Below are 18,895 nucleotides of genomic sequence, written 5' to 3'. Positions count from 1 at the left end.
GATCGAATGATTATATTATGAGTTGTGCTCTTGCCGTTGCTATTGTCATAAACACTTACAGTTCCTCATTTATGGAGTATGCATGTCTCTCTCTTTTTTTTTTTTTTTCTTTTAGCCCAGGAATTATTTAAATGCTGGATGATACTGCTTCAGCCTTTCTCACAGCCACCTTCCCTTTATCGATTATTCTATTCCTTTCAAACCGAACGGCACAGCCTGTGCTAGAAGCCCATCTCCCCACACTGCTCTCATGTTATTGACGTAAAAATGGCTGTTTCCAGCCAGAAGCAGAGCACAGACCCGGGGACAGTGTTCCCCAAACCCCACAGAAACATCCTCCCATCAGGCTGATTGAGGAATTAAGAAGAAGTCACAAAACCCCCTGTGAGAGAATTAAATCGAAGCGGACAATGGCGATGCTAATTGCCTGGCAAGCTTTTACTCAGCACTCAGAGGATTTTTTTTTCCAGCTGGCTATGTCCAGCCTTATCCCTCCCGGCACGGAGGCAGGTTTACAATGGGATTACGCTGGCTGTGGCTCTCTGCCCCTTTGCCAAATGGCTCCTTTTGGATGTCCCCCAGCACCAGAGGGCTCACGTGTGTCTAGCACTGGGAAACCCACCCTTAAGGACCTACATTTAACCTCCTCTTTAATCCCTTTTTGCCTCGTGCACCTCCTCTGATGATGCTTAGTCCCTTGGGAAATGCCCAGAGATGCTACGTGTTGACTTGGTCAGGATCCACTCAATTTGGTTTTGGCATATATGGTGCCACAAGGAAAATCCTGGTAAAAACTAACATTTTGAGATGCCAAGAGGAGGTGAAGTGCTGCAGGAGCATCTTTGCCATGCCCCCAGCCTCTGCTCCTGATGCCCATTCCCTGTCACACGATGCTACTGCCCAGAACCCCTCTGCTCTTCACTATAGCCTTCTCCTTTCGCTCTCCTCCAACTTCTCTTTCCTAAAAATTCATTTTACATAAACTCCCCATCTCACCCAGCACCAGCCAGCTGGCCTGGCCTTCCTGGGAGAAATTAATGAGGGATAAAACCCAACCGTGCTGCAGATAAAGGCTCATCCAAAGCCTTTCCAGCTTCATGATTGCCTTAGACCCCAGTGGAGGGTATTGGGGGGAGCGAGGAGAAATATCAGGATTCCTTTATGGGGAGCAGAGGGCCACGGGGCATCATGTGGGTTGGTGGTGGATGGGCTCCATCCTCCCCAGGTCACCACATCCTGACTCCGTGCACAGGGCACGGGGAGGCTTTGGCAGCGGGCAAACCCCCTGCAGTTGATGGAAGACTTGCTTTGCAGTTAAACAAAGCCTCTCCCGGAGCCTGCTTGCCCTCCCCAAGGAACAAAATATTTATACAAATGTATCAGGCTTGTTATAAAACCCAAACTTCTCTAATGAAAAACTTTTGCTGGGAGAAGCAAACTCCCCGGCTTTGCGGTGAGGGATCCCAGGCAGGCATTTCGCCGGGCGACCGCAGGGAAAGGCACTGCGGATCTGTTTCCACCTGCTGCTTCCTCAGGGAGCAAAAATAATCCCCTTGCTCTCGGATCCTGCCACCACCTCTAACTGAGCTCATCGCTGCCCGCCGGCACTCGCTGCTTTGCAGTGACAGCTCTGGCGTGGGCTTTGACCGCACAGAGAGCCCACTGTAAACAGAGAAATTCGGGCCAAAACTAGGCTGATGAACAGCCTCCATGTGTAAAAACCTGTCATTTTCCGTGAGTGTTTGCAAACGGAAGGGTCTTCATCTTTCCTCCCTGGTTTCTATTTCTTCTGTTGTTTTTTTCCATGAAATAAAAGGATGGGGAAAAGAGAACATTTGTTGTTTTGGTTTGCCTGATGGAGTTAGATTTCTTTCCCTGAGATTTTTTTTTTTCTCCTCTCACTTTGTATCCACCTCGCTTCCTTTTCAGAACCGCCTTATTCCAGCATTTATGGAAACTATGTGGCAGAAGATCAGAAGGTTTTTTTTTCCCCTGTTCTTGTTTTAAGAGGTACTTCCCCTGCAGTCATGCCTACAAAGACATGTGGAAATTTGGGATGGAAAGGACATGTTGTGTTGTCTTTTCTGCTCCTGCCAAGGCAAGATTACCTGTATGGTAGATCTTCCCAGGAAAGGAAGCTTTGGTTTTAGCTTTACCTTTATCTGCTTCTGGTGCCCCTGTGCTTGCATCCCTGTAAAATGACCTGAGAACATCCCCTTGCTACATGCATGCACCAAACCCAGTAAAATCCACCTGAAATCATAAAGGTTAAGCATTTTAAGCCCCAGTTTAAAGCCTCTGTGTTTGCCTGAACAGAGTGCTTCCACACTGCTCACCCTCCAGGGCTGAGCACACTTCAGCTGCATTAGCAAGGGCAGAAATCTGTTCAGCTGCATGCAACCAGCACAGCATAAAGACTTTTGCTGATGCCGGCTGGGATCCTGCTTTGGCAGCTCCTTGTCTGTTTTTTTTTTCATGTGCACACAGTGCAAAGGCTTGGAGGGAAATGCTGACATTGAGGAGAGGCAGCAAACTGCTTGGTGCAGCAGAGCATCATCACCTCGCTCATGTTCCCCCTGTTGGGGGGATGCTCATGGGGACCCCTGCATGGCGAGCACACCTGGATGGAGAGGCCAGCTGTTAACAGAGGACAAAGGACCCATTGCAGAGTGGGTTTGGAGTAACTGGGACCAAATCCTGGCAGCTCATTGCAAGCATCAAGGCCACCCCTGTGCCAGCAGCGATGGGTGAGGTGCCCAAACACGGCGCACGGGCACAGGCAGGTGGCTGGGGCTTGGGAAGGAGCCGTAACGAGGCATCACAGACACAAGGTCTTCTTTGTTAGGATGTCATGGAGAGGGAGACAGAAGAAGGAGAAGAGTGACTGCGTGAGAGGCTTGAGCACAGCTGCCTGGACTCCTTACCCCCCGCAGATCAAAGCCCGCCTTTCTAATTGCGCCTGTTATTACGCTCACCCAAACGCTCTCCCAGAGTCCCGAAGGCTTTGCAGGGGGAACAGGTGTTTGCAACACGCATGCGATTACAGGAGATTAGCGGGTTTAAAAGCCTGCCCTGGGAGACATGGTCATGCATCACGCTCCTGTCACGATGGCCAGGAGGTTTGCTGGCACGGGGTCGGGGACAATGCCATGGGGCAGCCTTGGGCAGAGGCATGTCCTCACCCCATTCCCCAAAATGCTCCCATGCTGGGCAAAGGATGCCCCTTCTATTCCTCCAAATTTCCCCCCAAACACCCTGTGCTGGACTTGGGATTTGCCCTTCTCCGTTCCCCCAAATCTAGGGGATTTCTGGGATTTCCAATCAAGAGAGCTGTGTGGTGGAAGATGCAGTGAGGAGAAGCGATATTCTGTTGCTCAAAGTTATCCAGGGTCTTCATTGCAGAGGATTAAAATATGCAGAGAACAAAAACCACTGGCCGAGGAGCTGGGGCTGTTTGGGAGGGGACAGAAACTTGGCCAAGGATCCTGTGGAATGAAGCAAAAACAGGAAAATGCATAGACAAGCCTCGAAAGTCATGAAAACAAAGTTTAGGTTAAATACACAGAGGGTCTCCTTTTCCCTTTGCAGGTTAAGAAAGGGCAGCCCGTGCCTCCAGAGCTGCTGGCAGAACTGGCCACCCCTGCTAATTCCCTGCTTGATCCAGGCAGGTTGCTTTGCCATGGCCCTATATGAATGGTGGGAGGAAGGGGACAAGGTCCCCTTCGTGTCCTTCCCTGCACATTGCTCTAAGTGAAATACGGTGCCTGAGCAGCACTGTAAACACCTGCGTATAAAGTGCCACCTAACACAGAACAGCACATTAAATTTGCAGGATCCACTTTATTTGGAAAGCCAACAGAGCACAGGCAGCACTCAATGTTGCATTAAACTGTCCTGTGGTAATAAAAAGCAAGCAAGGCATTTCCAGCAAACAGAGTTTTCAGGCTGGAGTTGAAAGAACAAGGATGAGGTGGGGAAAATACCAATCCCCTAGAGAGCTTTTGGTTTATTGGAGTTGAAAATGATGCCCTATAAAAACAAACAAACAAAAATAAAATAAAAAAAAATGGAGGGGAGAATTAATAGATTGGAAAAATAACTTGGACTTTCTTAGTGATGCCCCCAGCCCGCTGCTCTTTGTGGGATGCTCCAAATGCCCCAACACCGGAGCAAGCATGCAGGGCATCCCCATGTCAGGGCGTTCCCAAACCATCCCTGAGCTGTTTGGGTTGGCTGCTGGTGCTTCGTGAATATCACAAGGGGGGACCTGGTCGCAGGCTGCAACCTCACGTCGAGCACTCGGAAAAGGGCTCGGTGTAGGAAATGGGCTCCTCCGGCACGCCAGCCGCTCTCCGCTTCCTTTCCGCTGCGCACAGCTCGTAAAAACGAGGCGTTTGTCCACTCTGATTGCAGGGGCTGGTGTAAAACAGGCTTTGATGTAATGGGAGGAAATAATGTATTTAGGTACAGCCTTTAGTCCGGTCGGACGCAGCTCATATAAATCAGGGTACTGAGGAGATGGGGAAGGGTGTGGAGAAGTTAAACTTGACCCTTTACCGCCGTTTTCTTTAACTTTCACATTAAATTAACTTTCCTATTGTTCCGTATCAGTGTGCTGAATCTTATTTTCCCCATAATGATTCTTTTGTTCCCCTGAAAAGCTTTTGAACGAGATGAGAAAGGGAAACCTTTTGTAATCATCACTGCAGAGCGTGCCTTCAGATCCCAGTCAGCTCACGAAAGCAGCTGGGGAAATACAGCCCTGCCCCAACACCCCTGGTAATCTTTCTTGGAAATGGCTTGGTGTGACTCTGAGAACAAAGAACCGCTCCTTGGGACAGCTCGGCCCTGCAGAACTAGGACCCATTTTGGCTGCTGCATTAAAATTCATACGGGGCATAAATGAGTTTCTGAGATGTTCGTGCCATCACCGCCATAAGGAGCTGAATAAAAATCACATTAAATATACTTTACACTTCCGCAACAGCTGGAAGCCAAGACTTAAAGTGCTTTTCAATCCCACGGGCCAAAGGCAAAACCAGGATCCTTTCAGTACAAGGAGTTTTCCCATTAATTTAACCTGGCCAGATTTGCTGCGGGACAGATTCTCCTACGTGCTTGTCTATGTTCCCAGGCTGGGCTTTTATTTTGGTGCTTAAATTGAAGAGAAGCTCCCAAATAGAACAAATGACCCTGTGACGGCCAGGATGCCGGGTTGACCCACCTCGGTCACTGTCTGGAGGTGCAGGATGGTGCTCATAAAGCCATCAGTGGGGATAGGACAGGACAGAGGGGTTGGGAAGGACACAAGTGCACTTCAGGAGTGGGGAATTTGTGGATGGATCCTGCAGGACGGGACTGGAAGGTTTGGGAAGAGGTGGTCAATGCGCTGACCAAGGCCTGGCAAATGCCTCCTGCAGTGGGCTGCGGCATAACCCTCCACAAACCAGCAACAGAAAAATGAGAAAGAAAAACCCAAACCTGAAGCCTGATCCAAGCTCTCAGTCCGTCCTCCATAAAGGGTCCAGAAAGGAGCCATCCCCTGAACTTTGTTATTGTGTTTTGGTTACAATGCAGCCTTCTTTTACGTGTTAATCATTAAACCATGCTGAGCCTGGGGCCGATTTCATGGTTCCTTTTCAGGGTAAAATTCTCCATTCGCTAAGCTAGTCTGAACAGAGCTGAAGGAGAAATCAAAATTAATTTTTCCTGACAAGAGTATTTCATTGAGAAGTTTTCAGACATCGACACTTTTGGTGATGCTGAGAGCGTAAAAACAAAAACAAAACAAAAAAAAATCCCTTCTAATATATTTCCTCCCCCAAACTGCTATCACATCCTTATGCAGCTTTTGAAAATTTTGTCCTGCAACCAAAATGGTCAAATTTGCCTTAATGAAGCTACCTCCTACTGAAAACTGACCCATGTGTGACAACCCTCCACATATGGCTGTGCCACCTCTCCTTGCAGTGGGTGTCTGGGGACATTTTTCTGTATTAACCAGCTTCATCCCCTCCCGAAAGCAAATAATTTGAGCTCTTTGGACATCCCTGGCTTGGAACTGCACTGTGTGAGCAGACGACGTCTCCTCGCCCAATGCTTGGCTTTGTCCCTGACAATTTAACACAGTCTGGGGAAAAGCTTGGCCCCAGGGGAAGAAAACCTCTTGGGAAGCAGTCATCAGGCCTCAAATAAAAGAGATTTTGGCTTTTTGAGGGGCAGAAATCCTCCAAGGAGTTCACCTCCTGGCCATGGTTTTGCTGCATCACGGGCTTGCAGGGGGATGTCCCTGGGGCAGGAGGGGTGGTGAAGGGGGAGATGAGAGGCAGGAGAAGAGGGATGGGGGAAAAAAAAAAAAAAAAGAATAATTAAATAAACAAGTAAAAATGGGGAAACAGTATTTCTGGCTACCTCCACACAGAGACATTGCTAGTAGAGTATCAGTGGTCCTGGTGGCTTTGGGAGGCTCAGCTAACAGCACTGGAAAGCACCGCTTCCTCCCTTGTCCCAAAAGCTTAATGAAAGCCTGAAAAAAATAAACAAAAATGGCCTGGCTGCCCCAAAATAGAAAGAGTTTCTGGCATGAAAGGAGAGGGGGACATTCGGAGGTGGCCGGGAGCTGCACAGGAGAGAAGCGGAGCACGGTGGCGAAAGCTCCGTCCTATTTCTTCGGATTTTTCTGCATTTCCCTTGCAGGCAGTGCCCTCTCGTGGGAAGCTCTCACAAACCAGCCCTATTTTGATCATTTTTTCCCAATCTCTGGAGTGATCAATCGCCCAGGTGAGAGGAGGAACGTGCTTTGCCCAGGCCTGTGAGTGCCACCAGGGGAGGCCTTTGAAGGCAAAGCTGGGTTTTGGGGCCTGGAGGGCTCAAGCGAAGGCTGTGGGGTTTGTAGGGGTGCCCAAGACTCCAGAGCCCCTGCCCATGTGTGTGCTTGCTCGCTGCGAGTCAACGTGTGGCCCTGAGAGCTCATTAAGGATGGCTAATTAAGCATGGAAACCCTCTGTCCCCATCAGCTCCCATTCCAGGTCAAGGAGGGAGGGATTGCCTGCGGGCAAGGGACTAAACACATCTTGGGGTGCTTGCCTCCACGGACAGCATTATGACTGTCCTGTCGCGGGGGATGTCCCACTGCTGCCTCCCACTCCAAAAATCGAGAGAATTCGGAGTGTGAGCAGCAGGTGAGAGCAGCGCAGGGCCCAGTGCAGCAAAGGGCCCTGGGGACGGGGGCGGCTGGAGGTGGGAGCAGCTGTGCCCTGGTTCCTCCTATCTCCAACCCCAAAGCGCCGAGACCACCACCACGGAGCCTGTTTTTGGTGCAAATGCTAATTTATAGGATAGGTGTAGCCATATGTATGTATGGTTATGTATATGGACACATATATCCTCTAAATATGTGTGTATGGGGATATATATATGGGGAGATATATTTATATATATATGTATACACAGAGGTATGGGGATATGTATATGGGGTATATATATATGGAGGTATATATGGAGAAATATAGGGAGGTATACATGGTTATGTATATGCAGTATATATATGGCTATATATAAATGGAGTATATATGTGGATATATCTATATACATACATGGATATACTCCATACATATACATATATATATGTCTACACACATACATGGGTATATCCATATATATATGTATATCAAAATATATATATATGCATATATATATATGGATATACCCCATACACATAGTGTATATATATCTGTATACATACAAAGATATACCCCATATACATATGTATAAGGGATACATGGATATACTGCATATACCTAAATAAATATCCATATACACACATGGTTATAGTCCATATACATACGTATATATATACATACACAGATATATCCGTATATATGCATGGATATACCCCATATACATACATATATATCCATATATATACATGGATGTACTCCATATGCATACATATATATGGATATATCCGTGTACATACATAGATATACCCCATATCCATACATATATGTATAAATACAGGGATATATGCACATATATACACGGATATACCCTCTTACATAGCTATATGTACCCATATACACACAGGCATGTACTATTTATACATAATCATTTTAATATTCACACACGCGCCCCTCTGGCCCCGCCCCCGGCGCTGGCCCCGCCCTCCCCGCAGTCCTCCAGAGCATAAGAGCCGCAGGACAGAGCGGCCCGTTTGGCGCTGCGGACGGAAGTACGATAGGTGCGCGCCGGAAGTGAGGGCTGTCGGGGCCGCCGCCTGCTGTGAGGAGGAGGAGGCGGCGGGGGGAAGATGCCGGTGGCGGTGATGGCGGAGGGCGCCTTCAGCTTCAGGAAGCTGCTGGAGCAGTGCGAGACGCAGGAGCTCGAGGTGGGGCCGCGGGGCCGCGGGGTGTCCCCCTCTGTGGGCTCGCCGCCGCTCTCAGCCCGCGCCCGCTCCGCTGCGGGCCCTGCGGCGTCTGTGAGGGGCTGGGGGGCGTCGGGGCAGGGCTCAGAGGTTGGCAATGAGGAGACATTTCTGTCAGAAAGAGCAGCCAGGCACTGGGACGGGCTGCCCAGGGAGGTGGTGGGGTCACCATCCCTGGGGGTGCTCAAGGAGAGGTTGGACGTGGTGCTTGGGGGCATGGTGATACTGGCATTAGGGGGATGGTTGGACCAGACAGTCTTGGGGCTCCTTCCCAGCCGTAATGGTTCTATGAAATGCTTCACTGTGAGCAGTAGCTCCGTTTTTGCTTCCTTCAGCAGTACTGTAGTTATAAAACTGCAGATTTTTAGGCTGGTTCTGGTGGTGGTTGGTTTTCCATCTGTTCTTCCAGTCTTCTGACAGAAATTAATGAATTGTCTTTAATTTGTCACGGGGAAACACTAGAGGTGCAGTTGCACGGTGCTTACAGGTGGTATTGCTTGAGCTGGCTTTGTTTTAGCAATTGTAATCCAAAGAGCATTTGCAGAAACTATTCAGGGTAGGTGATGATCCCTGGAAAACAGTAAGAATAGCTGGGGATGATATCCACTCTGGCACAGCTAATCACCTCCTCCTGGCTTAGGTGAGCTTGTAAATTACATGTGTAATTAAATCAAGTAGCTGCATAATTGGCTTCCTGAGAGTGCTTGCTGCACTGCCCTTTTGCAATAAGCTTTTAGCAATTTATCAGTCATTTCACTTTTTAAATTATGATGGGCTATCAAAGTTTTATAACTTTGTGATAATTCATTTTTCCCACTTGCATGATTTGTGAGGCCTGCTGAAGTGTGGCAGTGCTTAGGCTGTTTTTTAGGAAGGGCAGCTTGAGTGAGCAAAGAAATTGTGCTCTGGTTGGAACTTCCAGAATGGAAAGTTCCAGAATAGATGGAATTTTTCTTCCTGCATGGAACTGAAGTTCAGATCGAGGTAGATGAAATCATGAGTGCCTAGAACAGTTTGTGAGGAGATATAAAGATGGTTACCACTTCCCTGAGCAAGAGCTAGAACATAGTGTGGTGAAATGTCACTTCCTTGTTGATGCAGCAAAACAAAGCTAAATTCTGTAACTAAAACTTGTGGTGTGTGCAAGTTACTCTGCATAGAAAGATACAACTACTTACAGAGTACTGCAGCAACTTGTCCACAGCTGTTACCTGATGTGAAATCAGCAACTGCCTAGGAGAGCTTGGTTTTACTGAACTTAGCTGCTTGTTTAGTTGGTAAGATGCCCTGCTTTTAAAATATCTAACTAAATTCCTTGTGCCTGTTTTTTAGGCCCCTGGAGGAATTGCTACGCCTCTTGTTTATGGCCAGCTTCTGGCTTTATACCTGTTGCATAATGACATGTAAGTGGCTTGTATTAATCTTCAACTTAAGGTAGTGGATTTGTTACTGTTAGGCTGATCAGGACTGATCTGTAGCTGCCAGAATGCTAATGGTTTGTTGTGGGATTAACAAAATGCATGTAGGTAATGCTGTGTTCTTGAAGTAAATTAAAGTCTAGACTTCAGCCTCACAGCCCCTTACTCTGTTGGAATATTTTCCTCTGTTGGCTCTTGTCCACCTTCGTAACCGAAGGGGCAGATTTCAGGTGTTTAAGTGGTGAAATGGGCTCAACTGGAAAGCATGGAACACTTTGGTGTTTGACTCGTGGCTCTTCCAAGCTTTGCTCACTTTGAATAAGATTGCAGGCTGCTGCTTGTGTCTACAGAGTGGTAGGGCAGCTTTAAACTAAAAGTGAGGGACACTGATGGTTTAAAGATGTTAAATCTGCATCCCTCTGAATGATCCTTTAAATTTAATCTGGTGGGCTGTTACTGCATCCCTGTATGAACTTGATTCTTTGCATTTAGTTTTATTGATGTGCTGCTGGTTACTTGTTCTGGCAGAGTAAACAACACTGCCACATTCGATGACAAAGCCAAAGCTAATGTCAGGGTAGTGATTCCATGATTTGAGTGTTTTCTTGTATTGTAGCTGTATGTTATTTTGGGGCAAAATTCCATTCTGTACTGATGTTGAATATTAGCTTTAGTTAATTAATCCTGACTTGGTGTTGTAGAACCGTGCTTTAATAAGATGCAGTGAATCTTATTTTCTGTTTTGTGTTTTAAATCTTTTGGAGCATTTCTAATCAGTTCCATTCTAGATTTCCTCAGCTGTGCTCTAAAGATCAATGACTAGATATTTCAATTAAATGCATGTGAGAAAGCTGAGTTGAGAAGAGCAAGCACTCTAAATCTTCGATCCCCAAAGCAGGGTACAGTCACACTAAGAACACTTTCTTGTACTACTAACAAATGTTAATCTGGAATTGCATTTTTGGCTTATAATTTTAAGGTTCTATTTCTGTGTTTTATATCAGTACAATATTACATCTGTATAATTTCTGAATATGTGTATTGGTGGTGGTGGTGCTTAAAAAGGTTTTACTGATAAGTGCATGATCCAAGTTTGGAGACCACCAGTCTAAATGACAACTGACTGTAAAAAGTTAGTTGTGCGTGTGTTTGTTCAATTTGCAAGTGTTCCAAAAACAGGGCAAACCTAACTTTTGTGAAGTTCTGCTTGTGGTAGAAATGTGGAAAACCTCTTCTCAGCTTTTATTCAATGAGCTGATTAATGAAATATTTTGTTGTGACTGTGACGTCTTCTTGAAAATAACTTTTTTCTACTTCATCAGACATAAAAGGAATTATTTGAAAGCACCAAGATTGTGTCATGCTTGAGTTAATTTTAACATCTGAACCAATCTTTGGTGTCCCCTTGTAGTAAACATTCGGTCACTGAGAAGCATTTTTTAACTTCCTTTTTCTAGGAATAATGCACGATATCTTTGGAAAAGAATCCCTCCTGCTATTAAATCTGTAAGTACTTCATAAAATGCCAGCTGATACTAAAACAGTTTTGTGTAAGCTTGCACATGATGATTTTTTTTCCCCCTCCAAGGATTCTGTTGGGTGAGTAGCTTTGGGCTCAGTTCTCTGCTGTGAGCTGCATGTCCAGCAGATGGCATACTGGTCTTCCTAAAGTCTTCTAGTTGCAGATTTGCCTACTCTCTCTTCCTTACAAAGTAATCTGTGATGCAGGATTCTGTAAATCTGGAGTTCTTTGAAAGCCTCGTGGTAAGGGGTAGTCAGCTGGAGGAAGGCAATGGCTGTGTTCTGAATACCTGATTCTGTGATGGGGCCATATTCCACCTGAAGGTGTAAAATACCTTGTGCAGTGAAATGCAACTTCAGATAAGTTGCACCATCAGATTTAACTTTCTGAAGGCACTTCAGTTTGCATTGCATGTGGATCAAAGATGTATGTTGAGCATTTAGCTAAATATACTAGGAATGCCTCCAAACCTTACTTGTTGTTTCAGTTTGAGATGTTTTTTCAAAGAAACAGTTGGGGTCGTATATTTTACAAGAAACAAGTGCTCTGTAGTCCTGAATTAAGAAGTCTCAGGGTCAAGATGGGACCTGTCACATGGTTCTGAAAGACTTTTTTATTGAAAAAAAAAAATTATCAGTTCAGTCAGCAGTAGGCTGAACCAAATCTCATCTGGGCTTTCTCTGAAACTTGCTGCGTTTGAACAGCAGCATTCTGTGAGTAGCTGGTCTGGTTTTTAGGTGTAACTTGTATTTGGTGTGAAGCAACATTCTTATTGGGGGGGGGAAATTTGTTGCATGGGTTATTTCAGGAAGGTTACACCTCTGAAAGCATAGCATTTTACATTGGTAAAATGGTCATTGCAGAGAACAGACAACTATGGATTAACTGTTTTTTGTCTCAACAGGCAAATGCTGAACTTGGTGCAGTTTGGTCAGTAGGCCAACGAATCTGGCAAAGAGACTTCCCAGGAATCTATACAACAATCAGTGCGCACCAGTGGTCTGAGACCATTCAACCAATCATGGAAGCACTTAGAGGTACCTTAATTTTTTTGTTCTTGACAAGCAACAGCTTAGTAACATTATAAACCAAAGGTACATTGTTGCCAAGCATTTGTCTGTTTTAATTAAGGGATCTCAGGTATCAGGTGTAAATGAAAAAAGCTCATTAGAAAAACTTTTAGGTATGACTTCGAATGCTTTTATTTATTGTCTGGTTGTGTATTCTTTCTTACTGGATTTTCACACGGTGTTTGGCTCTGTAATAGCAAAATGGGCTACTAGGCACTCAACTTTATCCAACTTGTTTAACCAGAAGCGTAGGCAGCTTGGTTTGACATTTCAGAACCTTGTGATGCTTATGAAAGTTTCTTTTAAGTGTGGCTTTAAACAAATGCTTTAGTAGTTATAGGCTGTGTAATAGTAACATGCAAATAAACAGTCTTGCTACTAGAGGGCGCTACAGACTGCTAAAAAAAATCTTCCAAGTTTTGCAATGATTTCTGTGAGTGTTAGGAACTGATTTGTAGGTGCTTTGGTACTAAAGAAGATGTGGGGATAAAAGAAATGATTGTAACTAATTGCTATTTTTCATGATTTTCTGATTCAGAACTATTTGAGAAATCCATTTCAAATGGCAAATGCAGTCAAAAGTGGAGTTCCTCAAACTGCAGTTTACATCCTGGTGGTAGTACCCAAGCAGCTGCAAACAACATTTTGAAGTTAAAAGCAATCTCTGACAGATTTTGCCCTGGACATAAGCAAGCTATTGTCAGTATCTGCTGACTGCGACTTGAACAAATTGTGGGAAGGAAGGGGGAACTTTGAGGTTTTAGTGGTTTTCCCAAATGGATTGTGTGCTGTTTGGATTGGAAACATTTTCTGAGGTTTCTTGGCTATGGAGATTAGTATGTCTGCTTACATTTCTCTCTTTTTAGATGCAACTAGGAGGCGAGCTTTTGGACTGGTTTCTCAAGCATATACATCAATAGTTGCAGATGATTTTGCAGCTTTTGTTGGGCTTCCTGTAGAAGAAGCTGTGAAAGGTACTTTCTGCTAATTCACTGAGTAACTTTTCTGTAAAAGATTGAGATCAGAGAGCCATAAGTGGTAAATAAATGTGTATATATATAGCCTGAGTTTATTTTAGAGGGAGTTGATGAGGCAGTGCATAGAGGTAAACGGCTTAGTTTTAGATAAATGTTTCAATTTTACTTGCTACCTGTTACCTTTATCCCCTTCTACCTGTGGAAGCATCAAAGCAATTCACTGGTAAACAGTGAAGTTAGTGGGCTAAACTGGTTTCATGTGCTATTACTTTCAAGAGCTTGCTTGTTGAACTAAGTGTCTAAATACTTATGAGAAATGTCTCGGTTATAGCACATAGGCAACATACAGAGATGCTTTTCTACTGGTCTTAGTGTGTGTCTGTTTTGTTTCTAACAACTGTGGAAGATCTGTTCTTAAAAACTTTAAAAATATCTTTTCAGGTGTGTTAGAACAGGGCTGGCAAGCAGACTTTTCCACTCGTATGGTAATGCCTAAAAAGCCAGGTGGGTGGAGCTGTTGTTTCATTGGACATTGAATTTACCATTCTAATAACTATGCAATAGTTTCTAATTAAAATTTTGCATAATGTTATGTCAGATATTTTATGTGGACCTATGCAGCTGTAAAACATGGGATGTTTATGAAATGTAGGAAGTACAGAGTAGTGGGTTTTGTTTGGTCTTACAAGCAGTCTGGATTAAACTAAATCCTCAAATTAACATTTTTAAACAAAAGCAGACAGGATATGCTGACTTCTCCAGCTCCTCCTCTGCTGCTGGCTCTGACTCATTGGAACATAAGTTGGATGACCTCAAATGACATGTCTTAATCTAATAAAGATGAGTAAAAATATATCATTTTTAAACCTGAGAACTTTTTCAGAAGTTAAACTTCTTTAGGCAGGGTTTTAGTAGATCTTTGTGCTGAGGACCTCAACTTGTTGAATAATTTCCTTTGCTTTTAAAACTTTTTCTATGGAATCTTTTAACTGTCTTGGTGTTGATAACGATCTGTGTTGCTGCAAAGCTCAGCCTGTGAAAACACTTTTTCATAGTGGTATCGACGGCTGTTTTCTGTTTGAGGCAAAGATAAATGTTAAGCTGTGAAGGCGGAGATAAAATGACTGCTCTTAAGCTGTACAGTACTACTCTAGAAGCAGGAGCCAAACTGTCATGCATCTAAAGAGAACATAACCAAACAGAGTCCTGAGCTCTTTGACCATTTTTTTCATGAACTAGTTGCAAAATAAGCTGTTTTGAGAGCTAGTTACATGTGGTTCTTTTCCAAAAATGAGCGCAAGAGCTACTATTGGGACAAAAGAAAGAGGCAGGAGGTGTTCACTGTTCTGAAGCTGCATGTCTAGTTCACTGAGCACTGAGTATTGTATGTTTTAAATATGAACTAAAACCTGGGCAATGAACAGCCTTAATTTTAAATACCTGTTTATCCAGGTTTGGCTTGGTGCATATAATCATTTAAAACTGGTCCATGGGGCTAACTTCTGTTATGTTTTTTCTGTAGGTGTACTGGAAGCTTCCTTTAACAGATTTATTCCTTCATCAGGTACTTCCTCTTTGTGTACAATTTGCTTGCATATGTTGAAGACTTGCATGATTAATATGATTAGTTTCGTAACTCAGCACCACAGAATAGGAAAATACAATTGGGCTGCTTAAATGTTTCTCCCTCAGTCTTCTCTTCCCCTTACATACGAATCTGCAATTTAAATGGTGCTCAAGATTCACACTTACATAGCTGATTCCAGAGCAGGAGTAGGCAGTTGCTGTAAAACAAAAAGAAATTTCTGATGAAAAGGCAGTTTTTTCACAAAGCAGCTCTGAGTAGGCTTCATTGCTTTCGTGAGGAGGGATTTCTGAAGTCTTCTGTGTGTAAGAAATTTTTTTCTCAAAGCGTAGCTGTAGGTTGAGGTGTGTTGTATTTTGTCATGCTGATTCCCAGAATAGTTTCTTTTTTTATGAGAAGTAACAGTAGATCTGAATTGGTGGCTTGTTGTGTCTAACACAGTTGCCAGAAGTGTCTTCAGTTTACAGATTTAGTTTGAAGAGCTAGGGTCTTGCTTCTTGAAACTATTCTAAGCAGTATGTCTTGTTCAACTACTGCTAACTTTTCAGGAAGAATAAACAATGCAATTTTCCTGACTTTAATTTTTGATTTTTCGTTCCTGCCACGTCTAGCTGATTCTAGCCACTTGTCTTCTACCCCGTCCTTAAATTGTAGTTCCACATTGGTGTTTATTTAAGTATCTGCATGTGCACTGCGTTCTCCTGCAACCTGTGCAGTGTTTTGTTGGTTAGGTAACCAACAGATCTGTGGTATCTTCAGTATGCCAGCTTGTAAGGAAAGGAGCACCTGAAGAGCTCCAGCAGCATTTTTATTCAAGTCCAGGGAATATTCAATAATCATAGATCCCAGTATAGGAAAAAAAAATAATTTCAAAGCCTGCTGACAACTGGAACTTGGTAGAAGTATCTTTGCTGTTAGTAACTCTTTGGTGACTTAGTTGTGCAGATGACAGAAAAATATTTTATCAGCTAATGCTGCATAGGCAGAAGTTACAGTTCAGATGTGCCCCCTAAGATTCTCATGTGTTTAATATTTTCCATTGATTTACTTTCTTAATTTTATTAATGCTGTGTTTTTGACTTTCATTATTTTTTTTCTAGAACCTGCTCCTGTTCCACCAATTCCAAATGAACAGCAGTTGGCCAGATTGACCGACTATGTGGCTTTCCTTGAAAATTGATTATCCTGCTTCTCTATCCAGAGCAACTTGGGAATCCTGTGTACTGACAGTTCTAGAAATCTAAGACATTTTGTATCTGTTAAATGTTGCAGCATCCCTTACTCAAATGTCTAAAGTATATCATGTATGTTATCCCAGTTTGTGTTTGCCAAAGCCAAGATAGCAACTGAAACAGTCCTTTAACTCCTGTAGTTTTTGTTCAGTAGGTACACAGCAGTATTACTTAGTAAGGTTTTTTTACTGGCCTGTAGCCAAGAGATGCAGAACTTTTTTTCCAGGTTTATCAGAAATGGAGAAGAAAAGCTTTGAGGAATGAAGCAGGTTAAGTGTACTGGGGGATTAATGTTACTGGGTTACCTGCTTCTGCGGTGAGCACTGCTGTGCTTAGCGCAGGTCAGTTGTGTGTTGATCTAAAGTACAAAGCGTGGAAGACTGCTATCCATATCTGTAGAGAGCAAATGTTTTGATGAAACAGTAACTTAAATAAGAAAACTATTTACAGTAACCCTTTTGCAAGTCTATTTGTGACATTTTTTTATAGTTGAACTTTTTTTTCTTGTCGGTCTTTCTGATTTGTTCAATCTTCCTTTTTGTTTTGTGAGAAATTTCACATCAGGCATGTTCTTATGGCAGAGTAATCGATGTTCACCTTGAGGAAGAATTTTACTTTTTGGAAGGCTTTATTTTTGAGTGAGCGCACATAGGACACTAGAGTTTTTGCTTGGGAACTGTACCCCTTAGAGCCTGTCATGTCATGTTTCTTTTCAGTATGCTGAGCCAGGATCTGCTACGAACGACTCTTACCTGCCTAAGCTTTCTGGATTGGTCCTGCAGTTACTGGAAAGGAATTTGAAAATCAGAGTAGGTGTTCTGGAGTAGAGGCCAGTCAGGGTAGGGATGATATTTTATGCTGCAGTATCAGTTTGAAGAATAGATTTCCTGTACCAGAGCACTGCTTTGTTAATTTTTAAGTTGAGAGTGGATTTTAGAAGCAAGTAAAGACTTGTATTCCCTGGCTTCTTATCCTTCTTATTATGCTGGTAAAAAGACTGTGGGAGAATAGTGGTGCTCTAAAGGGCAGTGCATGCTTTCACTTCTCACCCCCCATTCTTCAACATATTCGGTGGTTTTGTCATTGAAGATGGCAGGTGTGCTCTATGTTTTGATTGTTTTTCCAGTGTGCACTACCTACTGTACATTCCTTTCGGGGAATGTGTTTGGGAGGAATTGTAAACTGTGCACTGCTGCTTTGAGAGCTCCCTTTATATGTAAACATTTAGTCAAAGTGATTATTTATTTGAAACCCACCTAAGACTTGGATTTCTTAAGATGATGCAGATTTATTTTCAGTGATATTAAAGAACGCGTTTACATTGATCTTGTGTGCTTGATTTTTAATTTTCCTTAGAGTAAAATTCTGGTTTGGATAGTTTTTTAATGGATTCTTATTGGCCTAATTTGTACAGGGCTAGTTACAGATTAGTGCAATGCTTTGTGCCTAAACATGTATTCAGAACAGCTTCATGTACAGCAATTGTATGAGTTTATATTAAAAACAAAGCACTGATGCCACACAGGAGTCCTGTAAAAATGTTTGAAGGTGTAAAGTACTTGAACTAGGTGAAAATTTCCCCTTCTATGCATGTACTGGGCAACGCTGTTGCAGTTTTTGTGCAGGACATGGAAATAATCCTACTTTCAGTAACAGAAGTTGAACATGATTGCTAACTTGGCTAATTACTGACATGGCTAATTACTTGCACTTAAGTGTTAATAGGAGAAGAGTACTGTGTATGCTGTTAATCTGACTAAAGTTTAGTAGCTTGGCTCTTTTCTCCAGTGCTAGCAAGCTCATCACCTTGGAATAGTATCTGGTCTGCTGCAAAATTAAAGCTGGCTTTTAACTTTGGGTGTGGGATTAACTTGTTTCTTGTCTTGAGTTCTGTGCTCTCAGCTTTGCTGTTATGTTTTGTCTTTGTAACCCAAACTGTTCCAGATCTTTTATCCTCATTGCCTTTTTGGGGAGTTTCTGGTTTCCTGTTAGTTTTTAAGTCCATCTGCTTGTTACTGTTTCAATAGTGGATATAGCATGGCTTACCACAGTGGCAGTGTATCTTGTTGGTTTTTTTCCTGATCCTTTTGAAGATTGCCTTTGTTCTACCATCTTTTGAACACTGCTCTGTTCTCAGAGTAATAGTGACAGTTATTTCAGTATCTTTCATCAGTAGTGATAACTAGTTTGTGCATCACTGCATATCCATATTCAGTTTTTTTCCCCCTCTGGTTAATGTGATACATGCATGGATAACAAACAAATGCACAGTGAAACAGTTGGTAAAATTAAGGTGTTTCTGGTCTCTGCAATCAGAATTTATTATCACTTGAGTAACTTCAATGTTTACATTCTTGCCTTGCTAGTGTAAATAAGTTTTGAATATAGCAGGTTTTGTGATTGGTGGTGGTCTCCTTTGTTATGAGAACTAAACTCCCTGCAACTCAACCAGTCACTGATATATGGATAGATCTTTCCCATTAGCTTGAAGAAGTTTTTTTTGGGGAAAAAAATCACTATGTGAAGTAGGCCACTCAATCCACATCTGTTGATTCTTCCTGGAAAAAGCTAGCAGATCTGAAGCTGCATGCAAAATGCAACTCCACACTTCCTCAGAAATACTTCTCTCCTTTTTTCACTAGCACAAATGCTTTTTGATTCTCCTGTGT

At 43.3% G+C, this 18,895-nt stretch overlaps 1 protein-coding gene across 1 annotated transcript; it reads left to right on the top strand.

Moving 5' to 3' along the window:
* Window positions 1–8,254: 8,254 nt before the first annotated feature.
* Window positions 8,255–17,551, top strand: COPS8 (COP9 signalosome subunit 8). The gene is made up of 8 exons (XM_082762954.1): window positions 8,255–8,386; window positions 9,755–9,825; window positions 11,298–11,346; window positions 12,267–12,399; window positions 13,299–13,406; window positions 13,851–13,913; window positions 14,932–14,973; window positions 16,095–17,551. Exons 1-8 carry the CDS (start codon window positions 8,309–8,311, stop codon window positions 16,172–16,174), a joined length of 624 nt encoding a protein of 207 aa, XP_082619080.1. The 5' UTR covers window positions 8,255–8,308; the 3' UTR covers window positions 16,175–17,551.
* The last annotated feature ends 1,344 nt before the right edge of the window (window positions 17,552–18,895 follow it).

Source organism: Aythya marila, assembly GCF_965140915.1.
Source record: "Aythya marila genome assembly, chromosome: 6".
Lineage (NCBI taxonomy): Eukaryota > Metazoa > Chordata > Aves > Anseriformes > Anatidae > Aythya > Aythya marila.
Note: the sequence above shows the minus strand (reverse complement) of the source record. Positions and strands in the feature narration are given on the sequence as shown.